Here is a 27,617-nt window from a genome sequence, read left to right as displayed (position 1 = left end):
TCCCCCCAGGGTCCTCCTCCCCCCAGGTCCTCCTCCCTAGATATCCCTTCTCCCGAAAACCTCCCCCTTCCTCCTCCTCCCTGATCCCTCCCCCCTTCCTCCTCCTCCCTGATCCCTCCCCCCCTTCCTCCTCCTCCCTGATCCCTCCTCCCCACTCCTCCTCCTCCCCAAGCCCACCTCCCCTCCAAGCCTCCTTTCCGGGCCTCCTCTTCAGGCCCACAGAAGCCCCTGTGAAGGCAGCAGACTGAGGTGAGGCTATAATTTAAAATACATTTATTTCGTGTTTCCATTTGTTTCCGGTTCTGTGACACAAAGCTGTTAAATAAATACATTCTCCACAGTCCCTCCGGGACGGGCCACACAGATGAGGTAGAGAAATCATTGCACACGGGACTCGGAGCACACGTAGGGCCCCTCCCGCCCGCCCGCACCTGGCCAGAAGCCACCCGGGGGCCAGGTCCCCCATGGCGGGGCCCGGTGCAGAGAAGGTGGCTGGATGCCCCGGCCAAGGAGCGGGCCGAGCCCCTCCCAGCAGCCCTTTGTCCTCTACTGCCTCACGGAAGAGAAGCACGTGAAACAGGAGGCTCCGGCCAAGCGGCCTCTTCACCCAGCAAGACATTCGAATATATGTTTGTATAGACACCAACTCGCTGGCAGACATTTTCGGTCTGCCTTGTTTAAAAAAAATACTTTTCTGAATACTTATGACATAGAGCTAAATGTGGTATTTGATTAAAAATAAAAACCTTCCTCTGACTTGACGCCCTTCATAGACCCCACAGTGACTGAGTGAGTCTTGTCATGTCATGAGGGTGTGTGGCCAGCTGCACCGCTCGAGGTCTGCTGGGTGTGGACACAGCAGAGGGCAGGGCCACCCCCCCCCCCAGCCAGGCCCGCACCAGACCAGGGACAAACCCAGCGTCCCGCACCCACACTGTGGTCTGGGGACGCAGCCACAGCCACGTGTCCGGTGCGCTCTGAACCACAGGAGAATAAACGTTCTTACGTACTGCAACACAGGGATGGCGAGACCCACAGCAACATAAACAGGTTTTCTTTTGAAAACTCAGACCCCCCTGGGCTTTCTGGAGACCTTCGGGGCTGGGAGACACCCATTCATTCAGTAGTTCCTGTGTCCACACTGTCAGCCCACCCAGCCCAAAGCCCCCGGAACACCCACCAGATGGAGTCCGGGGCGAGGCTCTGGGAACCTAAGGCAGCACCATGCCACCGACAGCACAGCACGGCGAAGTTGACCACGCGAGTACACATACACACACGCAGACCATGCCAGTACACACACACACACACACACACACACACACCACGCCAGCACGCGCACACGCACACATACACCCCGTGCCAGCACACACACAGATTACACCAGTACACACATACACACAGTACACACACACACACACACTGACCACGCCAGCATGCGCACACACACACACATACACACCAAGCCAGCAAACACATACTGACCACAGCAGTACACACATACACACATACACAGACACCAGTACACGCACACACATCACACCAGCACACACACACTGACCACACCAGTACACATACACACACACACTGACCATGCCAGCACACAAACACACCGACCACACCAGCACACACACCGCTAGCACACACACACACCAACCATGCCAGCACACAAACATGCCGATCACACCAGTACACACACACACTCGCACAATGCACACACACCACGCCAGTACACACAGTGACCACGCCAGCACACACACTGACCACACCAGTACACACGCACAACACACTGACCAGTACACACAACACACCATGCCAGTATACACAACACACACACTGATCATGCTAGCACACACAACGCACTGACCACACCAGTACACACACAACACACACACTGACCACGCCAGCGCACACACTCTCACAACACACATGCACCACACCCTCAAACCAAGCCAGGTTAGTGTAGGTCACACTGTCCCCAGCAAACAGCAGGGCCATAAAGCACGGCGTTCTGTGGCCAGATGTGAGCCCGAGACTCCCTCCACTGGCCTCTGTCCCAATCTGTCCCCCGGTAACACAGAGCAAGCGGCTTCCTCATGATATGACACGAACCAAAGGGCCGTCCTGCCCCTCAGTGCCCACACCCCACCGCCATCCCCAGCCCGAGAATCTGTGCTGAGCTGCCAGGCCGGGCCCTCTGCCCACAGGGTGCAGGGCAAGGGCCCTCGCTGGCCCACCACATGGCAGTGGCCAGCTGGCACGGGGCGAGGGGAGCTGGCTTCCAGATGCCCCAAGGGCTGTGGCCAGACACAGCTCACCGTATTTCCTTAACTACACACATCTATCTCGATTTAGTGGTTTCAAACAACTAAGCAGATCAGAGGCGGGGTTGGGAGGGAACCGGTCAGGGACAGACGCCGGGCCTCCCAGACTGGGGCTTAGCCGAGAGCGGGGAGCTGCAGCCGGGGAGGTGGCAGGGATGGAGAAAATAATTATTATATTAATTAAATAATCATAATTTAAGTCACTGATATTTACTCCAAAGAGAAGTGCTCAACGTCAGAGGTCGGCAGAGTCCCCCGAGCCTGGGCACCTCCACGACCGGGCCCCGCGGGGGCAGAACAGGCTGCGCCCTCTTCTAGTGGTTTCACTCTCTGAAGACAGTGCTGGTGTCGGGGCAGCCTGGGCCAGGCCAGTCCCCCACGGGTGGCCCACACAGAGGCCACGTGGTCACCAAGGTGCCTCAGAGGCGGTGGGGAGCAAAGCCAGTGGGCTGGTGTGGGCGCTGCTCCCCAGGGACTGGTGTGCTGGGGATGGGAGACAGCTCAGAAAGCACTGGAGCAATGCTCTCGGGTCAGACGGAGGAGGTCGAGGCCCAGGGCGTAAGCAGAGAGGTTGCACACACCAGACCAGAGCCAGCTCCCACCTCTGGGTCCTGGAGACGGGGAGACAGGGCTTAGACAGCCAACTCAGATGGCCCCCGGCCCCCTGCTTCAGCTGTATGCCCCAGGGTGCCAGGAAAGACCCTCAGTCCTTGCAGGTGTAGACCCCTCACACTGCGTGCATGGCCCTCATCCTGCACAGCAGGGATGAGGCCAGGCCCGGGCACTCGTCCCCTGCAGGTAGAGACCTTCTCACACCGTGTGCAATACCGGCACTCGGAGCAGCAGGGCTGGCTGGGCCCAGACACTCAGCCTTGCAGGTGGAGACCCTCCATGCCGTGTGCAATGCTGGCACCCTGGGCAGCCCAGCCCAAACACTCAGCTTTGCAGGTGGAGACCCTCCATGCTGTGTGCAATGCCTGCACCCCGGGCAGCTGGGCTGGCGGGCTGGGGACTCAGCCCTTGCAGGTGGAGACCCTCCATGCCGTGTGCAATGCTGGCACCCCACACAGCTGGGCTGGGCCCAGACACTCAGCCCTTGCAGGTGTAGACCTCCTCGCGCTGCGTGCACTGCCGGCACTCCACGTAGCAGCACCAGCGCACCTGGCACTGGCAGGGCCTCGTCACCACCCGGCTCTGCGTGTTGTGGCCACGGCCGCAGCAGATGCTCTCGCAGTTCTTCTCGCGGTGGCACCTGCGGCCGGCGGTGCCTGGGGAGAAGCGGCCGGCCAGGCAGAAGCTGGGTGAGTCGTCCAAGTGCACCAGCTCCGGAGTGCGGGGCAGCGGGTCACCACCGCCCGCCCCCGAGACGCGGCCCCGGGGAGGGGAGATGGCGCCTGCCTCGCCCGCGGCCTCGTTGCTGGTGCTGCCCACCTTGAGCGCCGTCTCGTACTTGTGCTTCAGGTGCTTGCCCACCTCGTGGAAGGGCGCCAGCTGCCGCCAGCAGGTCCGCACCGTGCAGGAGCCCGACACGCCGTGGCACTTGCAGGTGGTCTCCACCCCGGCCTTGATCACCTGGCAGGAGCGAGCAGGAGGGAGGACAGCGTGAGGGCTGTGGGGGGGGAGGGCGCCCAATGAGCGGCCCCCGCCCTTGACCCCCCGGCGGACCCCGCACCTCCGCCCAGGCCACCACTGCGCCTCCCACATCCAGCTCAGGCTCCTGGCATGCAGGGCCACTCTGCCTCCTCCAGGCTGCTGACTGCCCTGGACACAGGCTCCAGGCACCTCAGCCCCCAGCGTGGCCACCCCTGCACCTGCACAAGGGGCTCCTGCCTGATGCCCACCCTGCATTGGGGGCTGCCCTCGGCACGGGCTGGACCTTCCATCCCCACGCTCATAATCCCAGTCCCACCAGGACTTCACGTCTGCTCTCAGCACAAGGCTCGCTAGACAGGTGAGGACAAGCGTGGCCTCACCCAGCGGTGTATGTATGAGCTGATCGCGACCTCCCTACCCCTAGAATCGGGAACCAGGTGCTATCGTGCGTGCAGAAGCGGCCCCCAGCCTACCAGCGCTGAGGGTCAGGCTGCTGGGGGGCCAGTGCGGGCACGGCAGGATCAGGGAGACCCACGCTGCAGGAGAGAGAGCCCCTTACACCTCGACAGAGGGTCCAGGCTGGCCCCAGAGAGGGGTGCACCCCTCCCTACAGCACGGAGGGCCAGGTACCCACAATCCATACTGGGGGCTGCTACAGAAGCCTGGCTGGGTCTGTCCCCTCCTGGGACTTAGGGCCCCACCTGCAAAGATGGGCCTGGTGGGGAGGCCCCTTCCCAGGTGGGACCCGAGCCAGGCGGCTCAGCTCCCAGGCCAGCAGCCCCCAGGAGGGCTGGCTCAAGGAGGATAAAGACATGGCAGCCACCTCTGGCCGGCACCCGAAGAGTCACATGTAACGATGCTTTGCAGAGAAGCCGGGACCAACCTATTTAAAATGCTGCTGACCCAGGCTCTGCGGAGCTAAGGGCGCACCCTTCACGTTCTGACTTCTCATTAATCTCTTACAAAGCGTAAAGAGGGGAAGGGGTCAGGCACAAAGGAAAAGAAGGAGCCTTGCCTGGGGCTTGAATCCACTCTGCAGCCTCGCCCCTGCGCACCAGCCATCCCAAGGCGGAAGGAGGCACAAGAGGCCCCAAAGGGGAGGCTGATCCTTTAGAAAGGGGGCAACTGGGTACTCGGGCTTCTCCACAAGTGAGGCTCAGAGCAGGGCCGGCTCTCATTACCGCACCCTCCCCAGGCTGGGGCTCCACATTCCCGGCCTGCCTGGCGAATACGAAGATGAGGGCAGGAGGGAGAAACGCCCCTCAGCTTCCAACAGAGATGCCCATGCTGCCCATCCCTGCTCAGTGACTGCGGAGATGCTGGGGGCTCTGTGCAGAGTGGGGTTACAGGTCCAGTCCAGACTCCTCCAGACCTGTGGACCTGGGCACTGAAGGGCTGCAGACAGCACAAAGGATGAGCAGAGAGCCATGGTCACCCCGGGCCAGCCATGGCCGCAGCCAGTGCCCCCTGCCCGCTGAAGGACTCAGGAGAGACTTTTACCTCCAAGTCTTTAGGGCGGGATACTGTCCCTCAGAACAGAGGCCTGGCCACGGAGAGGGCTGCTGGGGCAGAACTGGATTCCCCTGATTTGGGTGAGTGGATACCATACCCTGCCCTTCCCCGGGACCCCCTGCCCACCATGCCTGCCACCTTGGTCTGCGGGTGCACGTCTTCCTCCCACCAGTCTTGGTGACAAGCCTGCTGGCCGGCTGGCACATGAGACCCACAGTCCCATGATCCCGGTTAGACCGCCTAACCAGGAAGACCCTCCTGGGGCCCCACAGGGTCCAGGCAGACATGGGGCACCCCTCCACGGCTAGCGCCCCATTTGGTGGGTAGGGAGCCATATGGGCATGAGAGGTTCCAGGGCCCCGGCTGGCACTGCACAGCCTCCACCCTCTTACAGGGAACACTCTGCTATGTGCCACCCCGGCCTGCAGCAGCCGCACCCCACCCCACCCCCACCCCCACGAGGCTCTTTGTCGCCCTCCTCTCCCACCCGCCAGCCCGCGCCCCGCCCCACTTGCCTTCACACCCACGAGGTTGTTGTGGAAGTCCACGCGCGCTCGCAGGTCCTTGCCGGCCCGCCGGCCCAGGAACTCCTTGACGAACTTGCTGCTGTACCTGAGGTTGTCCCCGCAGCCCCCCCACTGCCAGGCCTCGCGGTTCTCCAGGTCGGGCGCCTCGTCGCAGGTGCAGCGCTCCATGCGGCCCGCGCTGCACGCCTTGGCCAGGGCGTGCGTCAGGCCGGCCGACGAGATGGCGTAGAGGAAGGCGGTCTCCTTGAAGCCTGCGGTCGGCAGGGGCGGGTCGGTGAGCTCCCCCTTCCCTGCGCCGAGCCAAGCCACCCCAAGGGCATGAGTCCCACGTGGGGGCTCCAAGCATCTTTCCTGGGGCTGCACTCGGGACGGGGTGCGGGCGCGACCCGGGCGCGGGGCTGGCCGGGGCGGGGGAAACCAGCGCCGCCTTGGCCACGGCTCCGGGCCCGTGGTCACAGTCCTCGTCGGGGTCTCGAACCTCCCAGCCTCATCATGGGGCCCCTGGCAAGCTCCGCCTTGCCCTGGGCCCCGGGTCCCCAGTTTTTAAACAAGGTACTGCAGTGCAGTGGCACACAGCTGCAGCCCCAGCTGCCCCCGAGGCTGAAGTGAGAGGGTCGTTGAAACAGGCGGTGGAGAGCCCCTGGGAGCGGGTGGGAGGAGCCCCAGGTGGGAGGTGGTGGCGAGCCCCCAGGAGGGCGGGAGGGGTGGGAGGAGGGTCCGCACAGGCACGGCCACTGGGCACTGGGCCGTCTGGCAGAAGCCAAGGGCCAGCAGGGCAGCCGCGGGCAGCCTGGGTCCCCGTCAAAGGCCGAGCCAGCAGGCCCGGCCATCAGCAATGGCTGTGCCGATGGCAGGGCGGGGCGGCTGGTGCCCAGGGAGCTCAGGGGCTACGCTTTCCTGCGGCAGGAGGGTCCCAGGAGCGCGGCCCAAGGACGCGGCCTCACCTCGCCGGAGCAGGCTGGCCCGGTAGCGGCCCTCCAGCGAGCAGTTCCAGCGCTCGAAGCGGAACTGGAACTGGCACTCCAGCGCGCTCATGCTCACGGCCTCCAGCAGCGTCTCCGCCACGCCCGGGTCCCGGCGGCACATCCGCCGCTGCTTCCGCTCCAGCTTCAGCCGGTCGCAGGCCTTGTAGTGCGCCTGGGCGGCCGCCTCGGGCTCCAGGGTCAGCGGGAGGACGGTCAGGGGCTCGCTGCCCGTCAGCCTGGGCACGGAGAGGTCGGCGTGAGCCCGGCCCCGGGAAGCCCTGCCGGAGCCGGGCCACGTGGCTCGGTGGCCAGCGGACAGGGGACAGGCACGTCCGTCCGCGGGCGAGAGGGGCACACAGAACCCGGGATGAGCCAGGCGGGGGAGGGGGAGGGACACCCACGGCCTCCAGGCCAGCGAGCACGGTCTCAGCAACCGCACGGCTGTCCCTGCCGCTGACTCCACCCCCACGGTTTCAGGGAGTCTAGCTGACTCTGGCCACACTGGACGGCCGAGACCCCCACCACGCACACATACGCAAGAGGACAGCCCGGGCCAGAACTGTGGGCAGGGACTGCACAGCCTCCACCCTCTTACAGGGAACACTCCGCTATGTGCCACCCCGGCCTGCAGCAGCCGCTGGAGCCTGAACCCCAAGCTGTGCCTGATGGCCATCTGCCACACCCTCCACCCTCGTCAGCCCCAGCTGACCCACAGGACCCAGCGTGAGGTCATCCCCCACCCTCTGCCATGACCCGCTGGGATGTGCCCCGGTCCTGTGGCCCCTGGAGCCTCCTAGCACTCCTACAGTCTGCGCAGATATTCCCAGGGTCCGGCTGGGGCGTCCCCGCCTCGGTGGCTCGGTGTGCGGCACTGAGACCTGGCTTTTGGCTCCCTCTACTCCCCTCACCTCACCAAGCCTGGACATCCTCCTTTGCAGGACAGACCCCACCTAACCCATCCCGTAAGCCACCCCTGGGGGCCTCTGAGCTAAGGCACACCACCCTCCATCTTTACACGAGGCTCAAATCGCCCCAGCACTGAGGACACACCCCCAACCTCCACTGCCCCAGGCACCCGGCTCCACCCTACTGGGTGCCCGCTGTCCCCAGGCCGCCGCTGTTGGGCTCACTGCACAGGCTTCCCTTGAACCCCACCCTGGCCCAGCCCAGTCCACACTGAGCCAAGGCCGCCCAAGCCCTGAGCCCGCCCCATGTCACCTGTCTATCCTGGGACTGACTGCCCAGGCTCTGCAGCTCTGTGTCAGACATGCCAGCCCAGTTACCCCACACTGAACGTCAGGGACCCCAGGCACGGCGCCACGGGGAGGGCAAGAGGGACCGGCCAGTCTCGGAGCCTAGACACTGCCATGGGCTGACACTGGGAGAGGCCTGGGGTGAGGGAAGGAGGCAATACACACAGGGCCCCTCAGACACCCTCGGGGTCAGGACAGAAGCACTGGTGGTGCTGTGGGCATCCATGCACAGACGATTCCAAGTCCCAGGTCCAGCGATGGGATATCCCAGGACAGCTGGGCACACAGAGCTGGGCGGGGGTGGGGGGCAGGATGGGGAGCAGGGCCAGGAGAGCCGAACTCCACACATGAAGGCAGCTTGCAGACGGGGACCCCCATCCCCAGATGGAATGCCACAGCTGTGCCCAGAATAGCTCTCAGGACAATGACAGCCTCCCACCTGTGCCTCTCCCCAGGCCTGGACCCACCAGGACCCACAAGCCCAAGCCACTGTCCCAGAAAACCCCTACAGCCAGGCTGGCATGGGCCCTCCACAAGTGTGGACGGGGGACACGGAGGCGGGAGCCAGAGGGCGCTAGAAAGAAGAGGGAGGAGGGGGGGGAGGGGGAGGGGGAGGGGAAGGAGGGGGGAGGGGGAGGGGGAGGGGGAGACAGGGAGGGGGAGGAGGGGAGGGGGAGGGGGAGGAGAGGAGGGGGAGGGGAGAGGAGGGGGCCCATCTACCAGAGCCAGCCCTCCCTCCCTGTCAATGGGGACTGAGAATATCAGCCTGCCCTGCCCCCTCCCTGTGACCCACTGCCTTGCCCACACTGGTCAGGGTGAGGCCCGAGCATGCTGGGGCACTGAGAACTGGTTTGACAGTGACAAGCCGAGTCCTCCAGCCTTTCCTAGGGTGTCCCTGGAGCAGGTGGACAGCAGGGCAGCAAGTGTGGCTGCACCTGGAGACTTGCTGGGCCGCTGCCCTCCCCTGCGGCCCCAGGACACCCTTCCATCAGAGGCAGCTCTATAAACACAGCCGCAGGGGACTGACCCTGATCCAAGGCCAGGCGGGGTAGGCTGTCAGCACTGGCAAAAGGCTGTGGAGGGAGAGTGACCCCCAGCCCAGGAGCCACAGGGGACGGCCTGAGGCCTGAGGGCCACACAGTTCCCTGGAGCAGTCACTGCGTGCCGCGCTGCCCTGGCCATGCCCCTTTACTGTCAGGGTGGGCCCAGCATTGGCCAACCAGGGGGACCCAGAGCCTCAGGGGCTGCAGGTCTGAGGATAAACAGGCAGACGGCGCCACCGGGCACACTGGGGAGCATGGCGGGCAATCTTGGGGCCTGAGCCCAGCAGAGGAGGCCCAGGAAGGAGGCCCAGACCCTCCTGACAGGTGCGGCTCTCAGGACAGGAACCTGCCACAAGAGCTGAAGAAGGGAGGTATTGTTCCCAACACAACCTCAGAACTGGGAAGCTTTCTTCCATGACACTCAGAACCCAGAAGACACTGAACAGCAAATACATTTGACTACTTAGAAGTATAAAAATCAGGCCGGGTGTGGTGGCTCACGCCTGTAATGCAAGCACTTTGGAGGCCAAGGTAGGCGATCACCCAAGTCGGGAGTTCAAGACCAGCCTGACCAACATGGTGAGACCCCGTCTTTAAAAAAAAAAAAAAGAAAGAAAAGAGTGGCAAAACCAAAAAAGAGATGGCGCAAAGTCCAGAAACCAGCTGACAGACGACGTCCGGGGCAAACCCTGCAACTCTCATCCAGACCAAGGCCCGCGCTGTGCACACGTGTGTCTGGACGTGTGTCTGGACACAAATCTCTTCCTAAAAACCAATAACAGACGAACCGACTGAACACAGACAGCGAGTATAAACCCACAGGTCAAGGGAAGGAAACCAACTGGCTCTTCAACCCTATGAGCCGACACTCAGCCCCGCTCCAAGACGCGCTATGCCCGCCGTCCCAGCCGCTCCAGAGACTGTGACGGGGCGGGGGAGGTTCGTTTAAGCCCCAGAACTGGAGAGCAGCCCAGGCAACAGAGCAACACCCCATCTCAGGAAAATATATATATTATATAAATACATTATGCTTCATTAATTAATAAGCACGTTATCAAATGTGATGAGAATAAAGACACGGGGAGACACTTTCGTGGCTGGAATTCCAGACCGACACATAACCCCCCGCACGGCTCTGAATGTTTGCCCCTTCCTCAAATTCATATGCTCAAACCTAACACCATCGAAGTGGTGGCATTAGAGGTGGAGCCTCTGGAAGGTGATTAGGTGGTGAACAGGATTATGTCCCTACAGACCCCAGGCCAGGCACAGCGGCTCACGCATGTAATCCCAGCACTCGGGGAGGCCAAGGCGGGAGGATCACCTGAGGTCAGGAGTTCAAGACGAGCCTGGGCAGCATATTGAGACCTGGTCTTTACAAAATATTTAAAAATTAGCCGGGCACGGTGGTGCGTGCCTGTGGTCCCAGCTACTCAGGAGGCTGAGATGGGAGGACCACTTGAGCCTGGGAGGTCAAGCCTGCAGTGAGCTGTAGTTAAAATACTAAAAAAATAAAATAAAAGGGGCCCTAGAGAGACCGTTGCGTGAGGACACGGTGAGGAGGCCCTGTCCGTGAACCAGGAAGTGCCCCCGCCAGACACAGAATCTGCTACACCTTGACCTTGGACTTCCAGCCTCCAGAGCTGAGCGGCACACTCCTGTGCTCTGACGGCTCGCAGGCTGTGGTGCTTTGCCGCAGCAGCTGCATAGACTAAGACGCCTGCCAATTCTCTTTCTGGAAGCACAGGCTGCACGCGCACTGCACCTTCCTGGCACGCCATTCCGCATAGCCTTGCGACAGGAACGTGCTGGAGACAGCAGGAGAGCAACGGCGAACATGGGATCCACACGCTCCGTGGCGTGTCACGTGGTCCGTGAGAGGCAGCGCCTGTGTGCATCCACGCCAGGTCACCCCGGGTGTGCCCAGAGGACAAGCGGAGCCCAGCAGTGTGCGGCTAAGCTCAGCGAGCGCTGCATGTGCGTGCATGTGTTTGCGGCCTCACTGGACCAAGCAAAGACCCAAGATGGAGGAAGCGCGTTCCTCCCTACACAGCTGTGAGTTGTGCCGGTGCATGGACGGCCTATCCAGAATCCACGCAGCTCGTGCCACGCTCAGCAAACGGTCCAGGCCCGGCCCGGGAGTTGGGGGCTGCAGTGAGCCACAGTCACACCACTGCATGCCAGCCTGGGTGATGGAGTGAGACCGTCTGGAAACAGAAAAACCAGCTTGCATCACCCCGGTTTCTGCGAAGGTGACAGCAGCCACCCTGGTCTTGTTCTTCGCCTTCAGAGGAATGCCTTCAACGTTTCAGCACGAAGCCTGACTCTCAGACGCCATTTCAGGCCCCAGAGGCATCTTTGGTTCTTTGCTTGCTAAGAACCTTTAAAATCATAAATGGGTCTGGGCACAGTGGCTCACACCTGTGACCCCAGCACTTTGGGAGGCCAAGGCGGGCAGATCACTTGTGGTCAGGAGTTAGAGACCAGCCTGGCCAACATGGTGAAACCGTGTCTCTATTTAAAAAATAATAACACAAAATTTAGCCAGGCGTGGTGGCGCAGCCCTGTAATCCCAGCTACTCGGGGGGTGGAGGCAGGAGAATCACTTGAACCTGGGAGGCGGAGGTTGCAGTGAGCCGAGATAGCGCCACTGCACTCCAGCCTGGGCAACAAGAGAGAGGCTCCATCTCAAAAAAAGAAAAATCCTAAGTGGATACTGAATGTTATTGAATGTCGTCCCTACATCTTTCGAGGTACGACTCCTCTCTCATCTACTAAGGTGAGAAGCTACAGAAACTGGCAGAAACTAGCCGACGTTCTGTGGAAGCTTGTCTTCCCAGGCTGAACCTGACCAGGACAAGCTGGATGACTTCTGACAGTGTCTTCCTAGGATTTTCACATCGGTGTGTGTGATTTTCTTCCGAGTTTCAGTGCCTGGGTGAGGGGTCCTCTGTTTAACTTTCCTGGAGAAGGTTGTATCAGGTGAGAATCGTATCTTAACTGTTTGTTCTGAAGAACTAGCCATGAAGCCATCTAAGGACTGAGCTATTCTTGGAAAAGATTTCCTCTGTGATCTACTTTCTTTTCTTCCTGAACAGCTCTACTGAGACACAGGCACCGCTCGGAGATGTTACAGCTTTGGTTCCAGACCACCACAATAAAGAGAAGGTCACAGCCGGCACAGCGGCTCACGCCTGTAATCCCAGCACATTGGAAGGCCGAGGCAGGTGGGTCATGGGGTCAGGAGTTCTAGACCAGCCTGACCAACATGGCAAAACCCCATCTCTACTAAAATTACAAAATATTAGCCAGGCATGGTGGCGCACGCCTGTAGTCCCAGCTACTCAGGGGGCTGAGGCAGGAGAATTGCTTGAACCTTGGAGGCGGAGGTTGCAAGTGAGCCGAGATCACACCACCGCACTCCAGCCTGGGCAACAGAGGGAGACTCCATCTCAGAGAGAGAGAGAGAGAGAGAGAGAGAGAGAGAGAGAGAGAGAGAGAGAGAAGGTCATAATAAAGCAAGTCACATGAGTTACTCGGTTTCCCAGTGCTTCTCCAAGGTATGTGTATACCACAGTCTACTAAGTGGGCAACAGCATTATGTCTACAGAATACTAAGAACACTTTAAAAACACTGGATCACTAAAAGGCTAACCACCACCTGAGCTTCACTGAGGTGTCATCTTTCTGCTGGGGGAGGGTCTCACCTCCTTGCTGGTGGCTGCTGAAGGCTGGGCTGGCTATGGACATTTCTTAAAGCAACACAGCCATGAAGGCTGCACCCACATGGACCGACTCTCCCCTTCATGACAGGCGTCTCTGTAGCAGGTGATGCTGTTTGACAGCATTTTACCCGCAGTGGAACCATCTTCACAGTAAGAGTCACTCTTCTCAAACCCTGCCTCCGCTTTACCGCTCAGTCCCTGTCAGTTCTAAATCCTTTCTTGTCATCTCAACAACCTGCAGAGCATCTCCACCAGGAGCAGCTTCCATCCCAGGAAACCACTTTCTCTATTCTTTTTTTTTTTTTTTTTGAGAAAGAGTCTCGCTCCGTCCGCAGGCTGGAGTGCAGCGGTGTGATCTCAGCTCACTGCAACCTCCGCCTCCCGTATTCAAGCGATTCTCCTGCCTCAGCCTCCTGAGTAGCTGGGATTACAGGCGCGAGCCACTACGCCCAGATAAGTTTTATATTTTTAGAAGAGACGGGGTTTCACCATGTTAGTCAGGTGGGTCTCGAACTCCTGACCTCAGGTGATCTGCCTGCCTCGGCCTCCCAAAGTGCTGGGATTATAGGCATGAGCTACCGTGCCAGGCCTCAGAAACCCCTTTCTCTGTTGACCCATAAGAAGTCAGTCGCCGTCCACGAGGCTGCAGCAGGTCGGTCCCACCTCCAGGCTCCACTTCTGACTCTAGTTCTCTTCCTGCTTCCCCACATCTGCAGCCACTTCCTCCCTGAAGTCTGGAACCCCTCAGAGTCACCCGTGAGGGCTGGAATCAACAGCTTCCGAACTCCTGTTCCCGCTGCTGTTTGACCCCCTCCCGTGAATCACGAATGTTCTGAAGGCATCTGGAACGGTGACTCCTTTCCAGTAGGTTTTCAACAGACTTTTCCCAGCTCCGTCAGAGGAATCACTGTCTGCGGCAGCTGCAGCCTTATGAAATGTCTTAAATAGTGAGACCTGAACATCAAAATGACTCCTTGATCTATGGACTGGAGATGCGTGTTGTGCCAGCAGGCACGGAAACAGCGTTCATCTCCTGGCACATCTCCAGCCGAGCTCCGGGGTGACCGGGACACAGCCAGTGAGCAATAATATTCTGCAAGAATCTTTTTTTCCAAGCCGAGTCTCCACAGTGGGCTTAAAACACTTAGGAAAGCACGGTGGGAACAAACGCGCCGTCATCAGGCGTTGTTACTGCGTTCCGAGAGCACAGCCAGAGTAGATCTGGCATGATCACCGACCGTCCTAGACTTGTTGCAACGGTTAATGAGCATTTAACTTCCACTAACTGCATGAGCCCCTATCAAGAGAGTCACCCCGGCCCTTGAAGCTTTGAAGCCAGGCACTGACTTCTCCCTGGCTCTGACCGTCCCGATGACGCCTTCCGGTGGAAGGCTGATGCACCTGCACTGAAGACCTGTTGTGAGGTGGCCCCTGGGCAGCCGTTTTAGCCGCAGCGTCCCCATCAGCCCTTGTACTTCTGTGTCACAGAGATGGCCTCTTCCCTTAAACCGCACGGGCCAACCTCGGCTCGCCTCCACCACGCCTTCTGCGGCTTCCTGGCCTGGGTCAGCCTTCAGCTTCATGAAGAGGGTTGGGGCCTTGCTCCGAGGTCGGCCTTGGCTCAGGGCAGCGCCGGGGCTGCTTCCTCTGCCCACACCACGCACAGCGGTCAGCCTGCCCCGCGGGACCAGGTGTGTGTCTACTGGAGCGGTGCTTCCATTTCCTTCGCGGCTTCGCACTCTTTCACTGATTGGCTAACTGAGGCGCAGTTCAGCCGGCCTTGACCCTGCACATGCCTTCCTCGCTAACCTGAATCGTAGTGACCCCACGCACAGCCTCAGGCCAGCAGAGCCCAAGTCACAGGCTCGGTCACTGCAGAGCCTGGGTCACCCTCTGGCTCTTTCCTCCTCCTCCTCTGGAGATTCCCTCTGTGCCCTAAGCCCTCTGAGTTGGTGAGTTCTCTCCCCTCCTGTAACATTCTATATCCCGAGTGTCTCTCACAGGGAATCTTAATTAGCCCCTAACCACACCTCAATTAAGGCAGCCATGCACCTGGAGCCATTCATCTCCTAGGGTCTAGGGCCTCAGTTTACCCCGTCTCCCCCTTTCTGCCGACCACACGTGTGATTTTCCATCCTCTTTTCTTTTGGGGTTTGTTGTTGTTCCACATTTTCCCTCTGCTCTTCTGACGTTGCCTAGTCTGTTTCGTAATTTCCACGGTCACCTTCAACGCTATACCACGTGTCTGTGACCTACCCAAACCTCATGCTGGTCAGTGCCTTCTCTACCCAGGCAGCGCGGGGCCAGGGAACACATTCCCTTCGACACTCCCACCCTGAGTTATGTGCTATCGCGTGTTTAGCTCCATCTGGGGGCCCAACGAGACCCTGTTTTATCGGTCAGCACTCCCTCCATGGCACCTTCAGAGCCCACGCTCTGCCCTCACTCCTTCCTGCATCTTGGGAGGTGGCAGGGCCTCCGCTTCCTGAGGTTGGTGCCAGCTCGGTGGTGCCCTCACGCCTCATCTGTATTCTGCTTTCTCATATGGCTTGTCTTCAGTGTTGTGACTTTTTTTCCCCATTTTTTCAATTTCTTTTCTCTTTTTTTTTTTGAGATAGAGTCTCGCTCTGTTGCTCAAGCTGGAGCGCAGTGGTGTGATCTCAGCTCACTGCAACTTCCACTTCCCAGGTTCAAGCGATTCTCCTGCCTCAGCCTCCCCAGCAGCTGGAATTACAGGCACCTGCCACCACACCTGGCAAATTTTTTTGTATTTTTAGTAGAGATGGGGTTTCGCCATGTTGGCCAAGATGGTCTCGAATTTCTGACCTCAGGTGATCCACCCACCTTGGCCTTCCAAAGTGCTGGGATTACAGGCATGAGTCACCACACCTGGCCACTCATCTAATGTTTTTGTGTTTTTAGCAGAGACGGGGTTTCACCATGTAGTCCAGGTTGGTCTTAAACTCCTGACCTCAGGTGGTCCACCCCCCACAGCCGCACAAAGTGCTGGGATTACAGGTATGCGCCCCTGCGCCCAGAATTTTTTTGAGATGTGGTCTTGCTCTGCTCAGCCTGGAGGGCAGTGGCACTCTCGGCTCACAGCAGCCTCAACCTCCAGGACTCAAGTGATCCTCCTTCCTCAGTCTCCCAAAGTGCTGGGATCACGGGCATGAGGCGCTGTGCCCTGCCTGCTGTGCTCTTCCAATGTGTCATGTTCCAGCGGGATTTTTACTTTCTGCCTGGAAAGAGGCTGGGCTTCTAGAATCTTCTTTACAGCTTTATTCAGTTTTGGAAAACGCTCATCCTCTCCCCTCATCCACACCAGCCCTGCCCCGCTCCCGCGCCCTCTCAGCCTCTGGCATAGCCTCCCCGTGCCATCGAGGTACGCTGCCCTCTGCCACCTTGCCGCCTGTCGGCCACACTCCGGGTAATTTATTCTGACCTATCTTCCTGTGCCCTAATTCCCTTCAGCTGTTTCTAATCTACTGTAAAATCAGGCCGTTCCTTACTTTTTCCCCCTCTAGCTCTATTTGGTTTCTCCAGACTTGCTGGGTCAGTCTTTGTGGTTTCCCGAGCCTCGCAGCCATCCCGAGTGTCTTCCGTCCTGAGGCGCAGCGAGGAGAGCTGCTGGCTGAGGTTGTCTTTGCGAGGCCCCCCGCTGTTTCTGTGCAGGCCTGGTTAGCTCTGACCCCGGCTACTCACTGTGCTTGGGAACAGTTGGCAGGAACAATTTGAAGCAGAGGATAAAGGTGCTGCAGTACCCTTAACCCCAAATGCAAACGGCGTCCCCACCAACTGTGTCTAAGAACCTCAGACAGGCCTTAGGAAGAATGAGAGGCTTTGCAGAGATCACCAAGATAAGAACCTCAAGGCAAGACCATCCCAGACACGGTGGGCCCTAAAGCCAGTGGAGCCTGTCCTTACAAGGAGAGACCGGGTGCGAAGACTCATTCCTGTAATGCCAGCACTTTGGGGGGCCGAGGCGGGTGGATCACCTGGGATTCGGAGTTCGAGACCAGCCTAACCAACATGGAGAAACCACCGTATCAAAAAAAAAAAAAAAAAAAAAAAAAAAAAAAAAAAAACGGAGAAGACACACAGGCGGATGCGAGGGCCACTTAGGATGAGAGCGCCACGTAAGGGTGAGAGGCGGGGCGTATGAGGATGGAGGCGGGGCGTAGGATGGAGGCGGGGCATATGAGGATGGAGGCGGGGCGTATGATGGGAGCTGGGTGTATGAAGATGGAGGCAGGGTGGATGGGGTGGGGCGTACGAGGATGGGGCGGGGCATATGATGGAGGCGGGGCGTATGATGGAGGCGGGGCGTATGATGGAGGCGAGTGTATGAGGATGGAGGCGGGTGTATGATGGGGGCGGGGCGAATGAGGATGGAGGCGGGTGTATGATGGGGGCGGGGCGAATGAGGATGGAGGAGGGCATAAGGTGCAGCTGGGAGAGGCAGGAAGGACCCTCCCCTCAAGCCTCCAGAGGGGCTCGGCCCTGCGGACACCGTGATTTCAGACTTCCGGCCTCCAGACCAGAGGCAGGAGTCCTGTTGTTTGGGGCCAGCTGATCTGTGGTGTCTGACAGCAGACCCAGGACGCCGGGGCAGATTTGGAAAGGGTCTTGTGTGCACACTAGCCCAGCTCCTAAGGCCTGCAGTCCCAGAGCCAGGCCACCCAAAACCCAGCATGAGGCCAGGGCTGGACCACGTTGGTGACTCAGGCCTCGGCATGCACGTGGTGACTGTGTCCTGCCCTGGGGGCCACCTGGGGCCGTGGGAGGGTCTCCTCTGAGTATTCTCTCCTGAGTGGGCCCTGGCCTTTACCACGCAACCTCATCCCATGAGACCAAACAGACCTCACGGTTTCTAGAACAGCATCTGTTCCTGCTATTTGCTATTTCTCAGGATCCCCGTCGTCCATCCATTTCATCAGCTCCTTGACAGTTATAAAGTTAAACACACACACACACACACACACACACACACCCATACATACAGACACACATACGTACACATACGCATAAACTCATACACACAGGGACACACAGACAGATACACCCATACTCAGACACACGTGTATATACACAGAAACAGAGATACACCCATACACACCCATACAAACCCATAAACCCATACATACAGACAACACTCATACACACATGGAGGCACACCCAACACATACACACAGGTATACCCATACACACATGTACACACACAGATACACCCATAAACACAGACACATCCATACAAACCCATACACACAGACACACACAGACACATACATACAGCAATGAACACACCCACACAAACCCCCACACAGACACATGCATACACACAGACACGCCCATCCAAACCCATACACCCATACACACACATACACACATGCACAGGAACAAACACACCTACACAAACCCCCCACACACACAGATACACCCATACACACACGCATACACACACACATGCACACGCCCCTCCAAACCCAAACACCATACATGCACACAAACATATACCTGTATATACACACACATATGCCTGCATGTACACATGTAAGATCCATGTAAAAATCCAGGTGTAGGTGTTTCGAGCAGAAAACCCTCCGAGTCTCCTGGGCCTGTGGCTGCAGACGGGCGTCTACACGCGCCTGTGCCGTCTTCATGTCCGAAACGACCTGGGGAGTGTGTGTTTGATTCCGCTGCACCAGCGGGAGACCGAGGTTCTTAAACAGTGTGGCCAGCTGTGCAGCCCATAAGTGCGGGGGCAGGGCTGGGACCCGAGAGCGGCCTGTGACCCGGCCGCACCCCTGCCAGCCCCACGGCAGCACCAGTTCACGGCTGCTGTCCCGGTGAAGAGCCTGGATGACGGCCGCACGAGACACCCGCACCCTTGAGCCCCGGCCGCCTCCCACCTCTGGCTATGGTTCCAGGTACAGCCACACAGGAGGACACAGGCCAGCTGGAGAGAAGGAAGACGGCACAACACCCGCACGTGGCTGTGGCTGCTGTGGCTGCGGCTGCCTTGCCACAGGACGGTTCCATGCTGCAGACAGGAGCGGTGACCTGGCCACCTCCTTGAGCCCTGGGAGCTGGCCGGGGTGGTCAGCATTGATCCCTGCAGAAGCTCCGCAGAGACCACTCCCCAGCCCCACAGCGAGCTGAGCTTAGCACACGCAGTGCTGAGTCTGAGCGGGGACGGCCCCTGCTCCTTGCGCTGGGCCCGACACTGCCATGTCCTGGCTGCTGGGGGATCGGGCCACCCTTGGAGGACCCAGACACTCAGACACTGCCCTGAGCCTGAGGGTAGCCAAGTGGGCCTTGTCCCAAAGGCAGCCGGAGACACACAGGCACGGCCACGCCACACTGCCGGGTCCACAGAGCCACAGGCTCCTTCCTGCTCTCAGCACGACGGACAGGAAGTCCTGTGGAGGGAGCTCACATCCCCAAGCTGGCCTCCGACCTCCCTGCCTCCCGCCAGCAGGCCTGGCCACCCCGACGGCCACCCTGACCGGGACCCAGCTCTCTTCCCCGGGCTGGGGCGGAGGGAGAGGCTGCAGTTCCAGAAGCCGCAGCGCCCCACCAGCAAAACCTCAGTCCTGCCACACGGCGTTTAATTTCTGTGTGAAACAAAATCAAAACAAATTCTAGCACTGAGAAACCGGGGCCGAGATCAACCTTCCACCCTCCCCGTGGGCTGCAAGTCAACCCAGCCCCGGCCCAGCTTCCAGCCCAACTCCCCCTCGGGGCTGCGACGCCCCCGGGGCCCAGCCATCTGCAGGAGCAGGCGGGGCACATGCCACAGGGGTGCCGGCGCAGGTGAGGGGGCTCCGGCCGGCTGCAGCTCGGCTCACCCAACGCAGTCCCTGAGGGAGGCTGGGCTCCTGGGGACGGAACACCCACGGCACCCGGCAACCGCCACTGCCCGGACACCAGGTGCCCAGCAGGCCAGGCATCCTCGGGCCTGACAGAAACGCCCCTACCCTGCTGAAAGCCCCAAGTCCCACAGCAGCCCCTGGAGCAAGCTTTGCCCTGCTTGTGTCTGCAGCACCCATGGGGACCCCCAAACCAGACCATGGAGGCCAGCCCAGCTCCCCCAGTCCCTGAGGGCCACTTGAGCTGACTGTCCTTTTCTGGGACAAGGCCCTGGACCCCAGAGGGGGCCCCAAGACAGGCAACCCAGGCTGCACACAGGACCCCTGGGAGGAAGGTGAAGAGCAGAAGCTTCAGGCGGCCTCTGCGCTCAGTGACCACAGCCGCCATGGCCTTCCCAGACAGCAGCAGACCCACACAGCTGCTCAACTGGTCGGAAGGACAGGGAGAACCATGGGACCTTCCAGCAGCCACCAGTGCCACCTCCCACACCATCATCCCCTCTGGAGCTCACTCCCGTGGGTGTCACAGAGGGGGCATCCCAAAGTCCACCTGGCTCTCCTCCCCACCCCACAGTGACCCCAGGGCTGCAGCCTCTGTCCCCACCTGGCCTGAAGGGATGCCGGCCCTGACGTTCTCCAGCTCTGGGAGGCTCCAGAAGCAGCTCTTCCCGGGCCAGAGCTCCAGCCCACTTCCCCTGGCTGCACCAACCTCAGGTATCGCTAAGAAAAACAAACACAGCCTGCGGCTTGCCTGTTTCCATCGTCCCGTCCGGCCACCGGTCCTGAGGAGCTGCGCCTGCCAGCTGGACAGCTGGGCTTCCTCCGGCGGGCAGCGGCGCCCAGCCAGCCATGACCATGCTGGGAGGGGGACCGGCCCCAGGGAGGGCCCAGGCTGCAAGTCACGGAGCCAGGGGTGGCCCAGTGCCACCCAGGTCAGCGGGCACAGTAAGACCGTCCCCATCCACCTGCCACCCTGCCTGGCCTGGCCTATAGATGTGCTTGAAAATGACCCCTGAAGGAAAACCAGGTCCCATCCCTGCTGAGGCTGCGCTCCGCACGGGTGCTCTTGGCGGTCATCAACACATGGCCCACCGTCCACACACGGGAAGCTGCAGCAGCCTGGAGGCCAGGTTGGCACTGAGCCACGTCTGACTGCAGCTGTAGACACAGCCCTGCCAGAGTCAGGGTCCCCTAGGAACTGGGGCTGGGCTGTCAGGTGAATGAGTGATACAGATCCTCCTGGCAGGGGGGGCTCAGGTTTGAGGGAGTCTTGGGCTGAAGGGTGCACAGAATGCAGCTTGGAGGAGACCCCACGGGACCCTCCTGGCCGACCCGAGAGCTGAGTGACCAGGGAGGGAAGGAGGCGTCTGAGGAGACCCCCCGGGACCCTCCTGGCTGACCCCAGAGCTGAGTGACCAGGGAGGGAAGGAGGCGTCTGAGGAGACCCCCCGGGACCCTCCTGGCTGACCCCAGAGCTGAGTGACCAGGGAGGGAAGGAGGCGTCTGAGGAGACCCCCCGGGACCCTCCTGGCCGACCCCGGCGTTAGGCGCACAGGTGGTGAAGGGGCATCTGGCAGTCACTGGGCTACATGGAAGAAGCGGCCGAGGGTCAGGTGAGCCCTGGGGCACAGGGTATAACAGCACTGCTGTCCCCCCAGGGCCTCACCTGTCCCTCGGGGTCAGCCCCATCAGAGATCAACTTCCAGCCAGAAGGCTGGGGTCTGGGGACCCCCCACCCGCGCCTCATGTTCTGGGTTCAGGGGGCCTGGCTCAGTCCCCAGTCCCATGGACGCTCCTGCAGGGGCCGCCCCACTCCCAGACAACTGTGCCGTCCCGACCCCGCGCCCAGCACAATGCACAAAGGGAGCCCGGGGATCCAGGCGGGAGACCCACGGAGGCCTGTCGACAGGTGCTGTTTCCCGCAGCCCCACCCTCCCGCAGGCATCACCTCCTCCCCTCCCGCCGGGGCCCAGAGCACGGGCAGGAATCTGTGCCTGTGCACTCCTTCCCAGGGGGAGAATCGCCCACACGCTTCTTCGATGGCCAAACCTCGGAGTGGGGCACCCGCAGCCTTGGGGCACCCCAGCAGCCGTCAGGGGGTCCGGTGCCAGGGTGGGCACTGGGGCGTCTGCAGCCAGCAGCAGGCGGGAGTGAGATGAGGCCAGCTGTCTCCCCGTCCAGACGGCCGCCGGCTGTGTGCAGGACACCTGCTCCCTCAGCTGTGCGCGGCCAGGCGCTGCTGCTCCGTCCTGCCCACACACCCTCCACACCCTCCAGGGAGCAGGACCCCAGGCGGGTGGGGCAGGGAGGGGCTGGGGGTTCCAAGGCCCCTGGGCACAGAGTGGGAGGGAGGAAGGGCCTCAGAGCCCGCAGGGGCCATCAGGCTGCCACTCCAGGCCCTCCCACCTGTGGCCCCACTGGCTGGGAAGCTTGCCACCTGGGTCCCTGTGCAGACCATGGAGGTCCCAGGCCAGGAGTCCTGGAGAAAGGCCCCCATTATCCACCGCCCCGTCCTCTCCTCTGCAGGTTGAGAAGTCCCCCCTGTTCCCCAGCCCACCCCCACAGCCCTCTGCTGAGGTCTGCCCCACCGAGCCACTTCCATGGTCTCTCGAAACAAGGCAGCCACCTGACCCGTTTCCTCCCCGCCCTCCTGGCCTTCCAGAGCACTCTGTGTGGCCTTTCCTCCTGAGGCCAGGCCCCACATGCTTCCTGGGGTGTCCTAAGTGGCTGGGGGGGGGGTCTCCAGGACAGCAGCTGCCCAAACTGAAGCCTGTGCTCTCAGCTACTCCAAAGCCCGTGGCCTGCGGTGTTCAGAGCACCCAACCCAGGCCCCAGCCAGGGGCTTCCCCAGATGCCCCCTTCCTGCCAGCCCCTTCCCAGGGTTCTCTTGCCCACCACACAGCCCTCTGATTCCACAGCTCAGGCCCACCCCTCCTTCTCTGCCACCACCAGAGACCCGCAGGTGCCCCTCATCCAGGCAGCCAGCTGTGCCCCAGGCCCGGTGCTCGGAGAGGCAGAGCCATGGGACCAGCCAGGCTTGTCTCACCCACAGCCGGCGGCCTCCCTCTTGGACCCTGTGGGGTCTGATGTTGGCACTAATGTGGGAAACACGGCCCCTCCCCACACCCTCGACAGCAGCCTCTCCGAAGCCTCCTCTGCCAGCCCCTGAGCACCCACAACTGCCACACGGCAGGCTCTAGGAAATGAGGGACGTCCTGGCTGCCCCACACACCTGGTGCAGCTGTCAGGGTGTCGCTGGCTCCCCGTGCAGGGGTAAGAGTGCCCACAGGTTCACAGGCCGAGAGGTGAGGCTCTCCTCAGTCCAAGGAGAGATCCAGAATACGGAAAGAGCTCTCATAACAGGAGAAAGACAAGCAGCCCCCCACTCACTAAACACAGGCAAAGAAGCTGCAAGGACATTCTCCAGAGAAGACCCACGGCCCATGAGGCCAGGAAAGTGTGCTCAGCGCCACTGGCCCCCTAACACAGTCAGAGCCACACAAGGTGCCACTCCACACCCACTGGGACGGCCTCAGGAGAAAATAACACAGAAAACCAGCGTCTGTGACGAAGTGGAGAAACGAGCCTTGTGCCCTGCTGGCGGAAACGTCAAACGCTTAGGAGGCTGAGGTGGGACGAGGCTGAGCCTGGGAGGTGGAGGCTGCAATAAGCCTCCAGCCCAGGTGACAGATCAAGACCCTGTCTCAATGCAGGTGGCGCGGGGGGCTCAAGCCTGTCACCCCAGCACTTTGTGAGGCCGAGGCGGGAGGATCACTTGAGCCCACGAGTTCAAAATCAGCCTGGACAACAAGGCAAAACCCTGTCTCTACAAAAAATGAAACTTAAAAAATGAGCTGGGCATGGTGGCTTGTGCCTCTGGTGCCAGCTACTTAGGAGGCTGAGGTGGGACGAGGCTGAGCCTGGGAGGTGGAGGCTGCAATAAGCCTCCAGCCCAGGTGACAGATCAAGACCCTGTCTCAATAAAACAAAACAAAAACACAGACATGACGGGCAGAGTTCCATGTGACTCAGCAGCTCTGCTTCTAGGTATGTACCCCAAGAACTGAAAACACACACACACAAAACTTCACACACCAACGCTCCCAGCAACAGTATCCATCAGAGCCAAACGGCGGAAATGATCCAGATGTCCGTCAACTGATGAACCGGCCAAAAAGTCTCAGAGGTTCATCCAGTCGGGTCTCACTCAGTGATAGGAAGGCAGGCGATATGACGCGTGCGACAGCGGCGATGCCGAGTGAGAGGGGCCAGGCGCAGAGGCCACACCGCATAGGATTCCACTTCTAGGAAACGCCCGGGACAGGCGGACCCGTGCAGACAGAACGCACGCGAGTGCTTGCCAGGGACTGGGGGAGGGTCGGCAGCGACCGCCTAATGCGTATGAGGTTTCTGGGGTGAGGAAAATGTTCTGGAATTAAATAGTGGTAAGAGCTGCAAGGCCTGGCGAGCGAGGTACTCAAAACCACGGGGATGTGTACTTTAAAAGGGCGGATTTCATGGGACGTGAGTTACATCCAATAACAAACAGCCTCCTCCAGGGCCCCGATTCGCGGTGGTCACTCCCTCCAGCCTGGCCTCTGGACCAGTTGCAAGCACCTTCCAGTCCCGATGGCTGGCTCTGGAGCCACAGCCGGGGCACCTCAACAATCCCTCAGTGCCAGCCTTGCTCATGCCTCTTCCAGGCAGGCCTCCAGGCTACTGAGGCCCAGAGAAGGGGGCAAGCTGGCAGGGCCCAGCCTCCCACCATCTCGGCCCCCAGAGTGGCCTGCAAATGTTTCCTGAGTGATGTCATCTTCGAGGCCACCACCACAAAACAGCCTCAGGGCCTTTGGAGAAGAGCCTCCGTGGGAAGCCACAGCCCTTGTCCCAAGCCAGCCGGGACCCCTAAGGAAAAGGCCACCGTGCCAGGGAGCCAGGCAGCCCAGCAGCCAGGGGCGGAGGTCCAAGCCCCGCTGGGCACCAACAGCCCCCAGCCCCAGCCCCAACACCACATCCAGAGCGTGTGGGCCCAGCCCAGGAGCACTCCTAGCACCTAATCCGGATCCACCATCTCACCTGAGACCACGACCCAGCAAGGGTGAGGCCAGAGGGGCCTCCCACGGAGGACAAGCCATGTCCTCAGGCCACCCCCAGGCCCACCCTCTCGCTGCAGCCTCGGGAGGTCTGAGTCTGCACCCCAAGCCCTCCCCATGGCCTCGGGCTGGCCTCCTTGCTTACCCCTCTGTCTAGAAGGGCTTGGGGCCAGGCCAGCAAGGAGGCATGGGGACACAGCCCTCAGATGGAAACTCCACCTGCTAGCTAGGCGGAGGTGCAGGGCCAGGCCAAGGGAGCCTCTTCCCCACAGGGGGTCTAGCCTGGTGGCCAGAGGCCTCCAGGAGGGCAGCGGGCACTGGCCAGGGTTGGGTTGCAGCTCACGGAGGGGGCAGGGAGGGCTCCTGTGGGCCCACATGACCCTCCCCCAGGCCAGCCTCTCCTCTCCGGGTTCCTGGGCTGTAACTGGAGCTGCGTTCTTGCCCGGGAGCCTCCGTGCCAGGCAGAGCTTTCCAGAGGGGGAAGGGAAAAAAAGGGCCTAGATCCCAGCCCCTTCTCCCTGCTCCCTGGACTGGAGCTGGGGGGGGCACCCCGGCCCTGCCCCAGCCCTGCCCGGCTTCTAATGCCCTGGGCCGCCCCTGCCTTCGCTGGGCCAGGAGCCACAGCCCCAGACCCCGAACCGCAGGAGCGGCCTTTCTCCACACACAAGCCAGCCTGCAGCCCCTTGTGCCCTCCTCCCCTCCCCAGCCCAACCTCAGGAGCTGACTAGAAGGGGGAGCCTGGCCTGCCCTGACCCAGGATGCCTCCCCGGCCCCTGGCTCAGGAAGGCGCTCATTCTCCGTCAAACAGAGTCCTAGCTGTCCTCTGCAATGCCAGCTGTCCCTGAAGGCTTTGCCCTCTGGACTTCCCACATGGCGGCTCCATGGAGAACTGCGCTCAGGACAGGACTCAGGAATCCTCCCTTGATGGGTCCTTTGGAGCCAAGAAGCGGGGCCCAGGGATCTGGCCAGAGAAGCCACCACAGCATGAAAGCCTTTGCTGCGTGCCAGGCAGGAGCCTGGACTCACTGTCTCTGCAAGAGAGCTGAAACACACGCACACACCTAAAGCAGCAGTGCCCCTTGACCTCCTCCAGGGCGCAAAGCCCAGAGACAGATCGCAGAAGGAGAGGCCAGGACCCAGCCCCACCCCGACGCCAGGAATCGGATCACAGCAGGGACAAAGCCGCTGCAGCCCAGACAAGCCCAGGGTGTGTCCCGAGCCCGAGGAGCAGAGCCTCCGCTGGGCCGGAGAGCAGGGAAGCACAGCTGGCTGGCAAGGCCCCCGTGACTCACCGCGGACCTGCGGCCCTCCCTCCTGCCCTCCCGGGTGAGGCTGCACAGATGGCGTGCCGTGGCGTGCCAGCCCGGGCCCAGGGCCGTACCCACAGTCGGAGCCAGGGGAGGGTTGCGGGTGGGGGCCCCGAGACACCGAGCTGACCCTGGAAGACGACCCAGAAGAAAGGAACGGAGAGAAAAAAGGGGGAGAAAGAAAAACACAAAGGGAAAGTTTCCCATGAAAATATTTTATTTTCTTTGAGAACAGGATACACCTGCAGGGCTCCTCGGCCCAGGCGGCCTCTCCCCGCCCTGGCGGGTGCCAGATTCCTGGACCAACGGGGCCCTCTGCCGGCCAGGCCGCCGCGCGCCGGCGCTCAGGCCAGGGGGCCGGGAACAGGTGACCGGCGGAGGGCGGCGGCCCAGGGCGCCCAGGTCGGGGGCTGGGATCCGAAGGCCAGCCGGGGCTCCCAGGGGCGGCGCCCGGGGCAGAGGCGGGAGGGTGGCGGGGAGGCCGGGGGCGCTGCCTCGCACGGTGCCACCCTGCACCTCGGCGTGCCCGAAGCGCAGCGAGGGTCCCCATAAAGGTCGCTGGGCTGGGCATCCCCGGCCTGGGAGGGGGAAGGAAAGGCGGAGAAACGCGCCGACAGCGGGGCACAGCGCCGCGGCAGACACGCGAGCACGGCCAGTGACACCGCGGGACGCCCCGGCCGGGCCCTGCGCTCCAGGCCGGGTCCTACAGACGCGCTCCCGCGGGCAGCGGTCCGCGCCGCAGCGTCAGACGCAAAGCGCAAGAAAAACAAATTCCTCCGGCTTGGAGGTTTTTTTTTTTTTTTTTTTTTTTTCTTTCTCCCTTTGGGGCTCAGCGCAAGGAACATCTGGATTTTGTACGTATTTTTGTTATTGTTAAATTAACTTCTCGAGGAGAGAAAGGGGGGGAAGCTGCTAGGTGGGCGATGGGCTCCAGCCGTTTGGCAAGGACTGGGCGGCCGCAAGAAGCCGGGACCTGATCCCAGTCCCCGAACCGGAGGCAGTTCCGCTCACCGCGGCGGCGACCACGACGATTCCGCGGTCAACGAGGACCGCGGCCCCGCGCAAGCCCGACGGGTCCGCCCGCCTCTCCCGTGCCCCGCCGCGGACGGAGCGACGCGCGCGGCACACAAACAGCGCCGGGCAACCCGGCGGCCCCGCCGCGCCCCGGCCCGAGCCGCCCCCGCCCCCCCGAGCGCGCCGGCCGCGGAGGCACCTACCCGAAGTAGGCGGCCGAAGGGCGCAGCGCGGCGAGCAGCAGCGTCAGCCCGAAGGCCGCGGCCAGCCAGCGCGCCAGCGGGGGCCCATCCAGCATCTTGCCGCGCCGCGGCGGCCGACCATCGCGCTCCCAGCTCCGCGCAGGGCGCGCCGCGGCCGCCGCCGTCTTATAGCGCCCGGAGCGCGGCCAG

At 61.3% G+C, this 27,617-nt stretch overlaps 1 protein-coding gene across 1 annotated transcript; it reads right to left on the bottom strand.

Annotated features, from left to right (window-relative positions):
* Positions 1-256: 256 nt before the first annotated feature.
* Positions 257-27,617, bottom strand: WNT9A (Wnt family member 9A). Its single transcript, XM_039464275.2, has 4 exons — positions 27,429-27,617; positions 6,901-7,157; positions 5,945-6,207; positions 257-3,896 (listed from the first exon to the last, which is right to left on the bottom strand). The coding sequence occupies exons 1-4, from the start codon at positions 27,521-27,523 to the stop codon at positions 3,414-3,416; spliced, it is 1,098 nt and encodes a 365-aa protein (XP_039320209.1). The 5' UTR covers positions 27,524-27,617; the 3' UTR covers positions 257-3,413.

This window comes from Saimiri boliviensis, chromosome 14 (assembly GCF_048565385.1).
Source record: "Saimiri boliviensis isolate mSaiBol1 chromosome 14, mSaiBol1.pri, whole genome shotgun sequence".
In the NCBI taxonomy this organism is placed as follows: Eukaryota; Metazoa; Chordata; class Mammalia; order Primates; family Cebidae; genus Saimiri; species Saimiri boliviensis.
Note: the sequence above shows the minus strand (reverse complement) of the source record. Positions and strands in the feature narration are given on the sequence as shown.

Coding starts and splice junctions, on each gene's coding strand:
- WNT9A (XM_039464275.2), bottom strand. CDS start 27,523: ATGCTGGATGGGCCCCCGCTGGCGCGCTGGCTGGCCGCGGCCTTCGGG. Junction 6,208..6,900: donor GGCCAGCCTGCTCCGGCGAG/GTGAGGCCGCGT, acceptor TGCCGACCGCAG/GCTTCAAGGAGACCGCCTTC. Junction 3,897..5,944: donor ACAACCTCGTGGGTGTGAAG/GCAAGTGGGGCG, acceptor CGCTCCTGCCAG/GTGATCAAGGCCGGGGTGGA.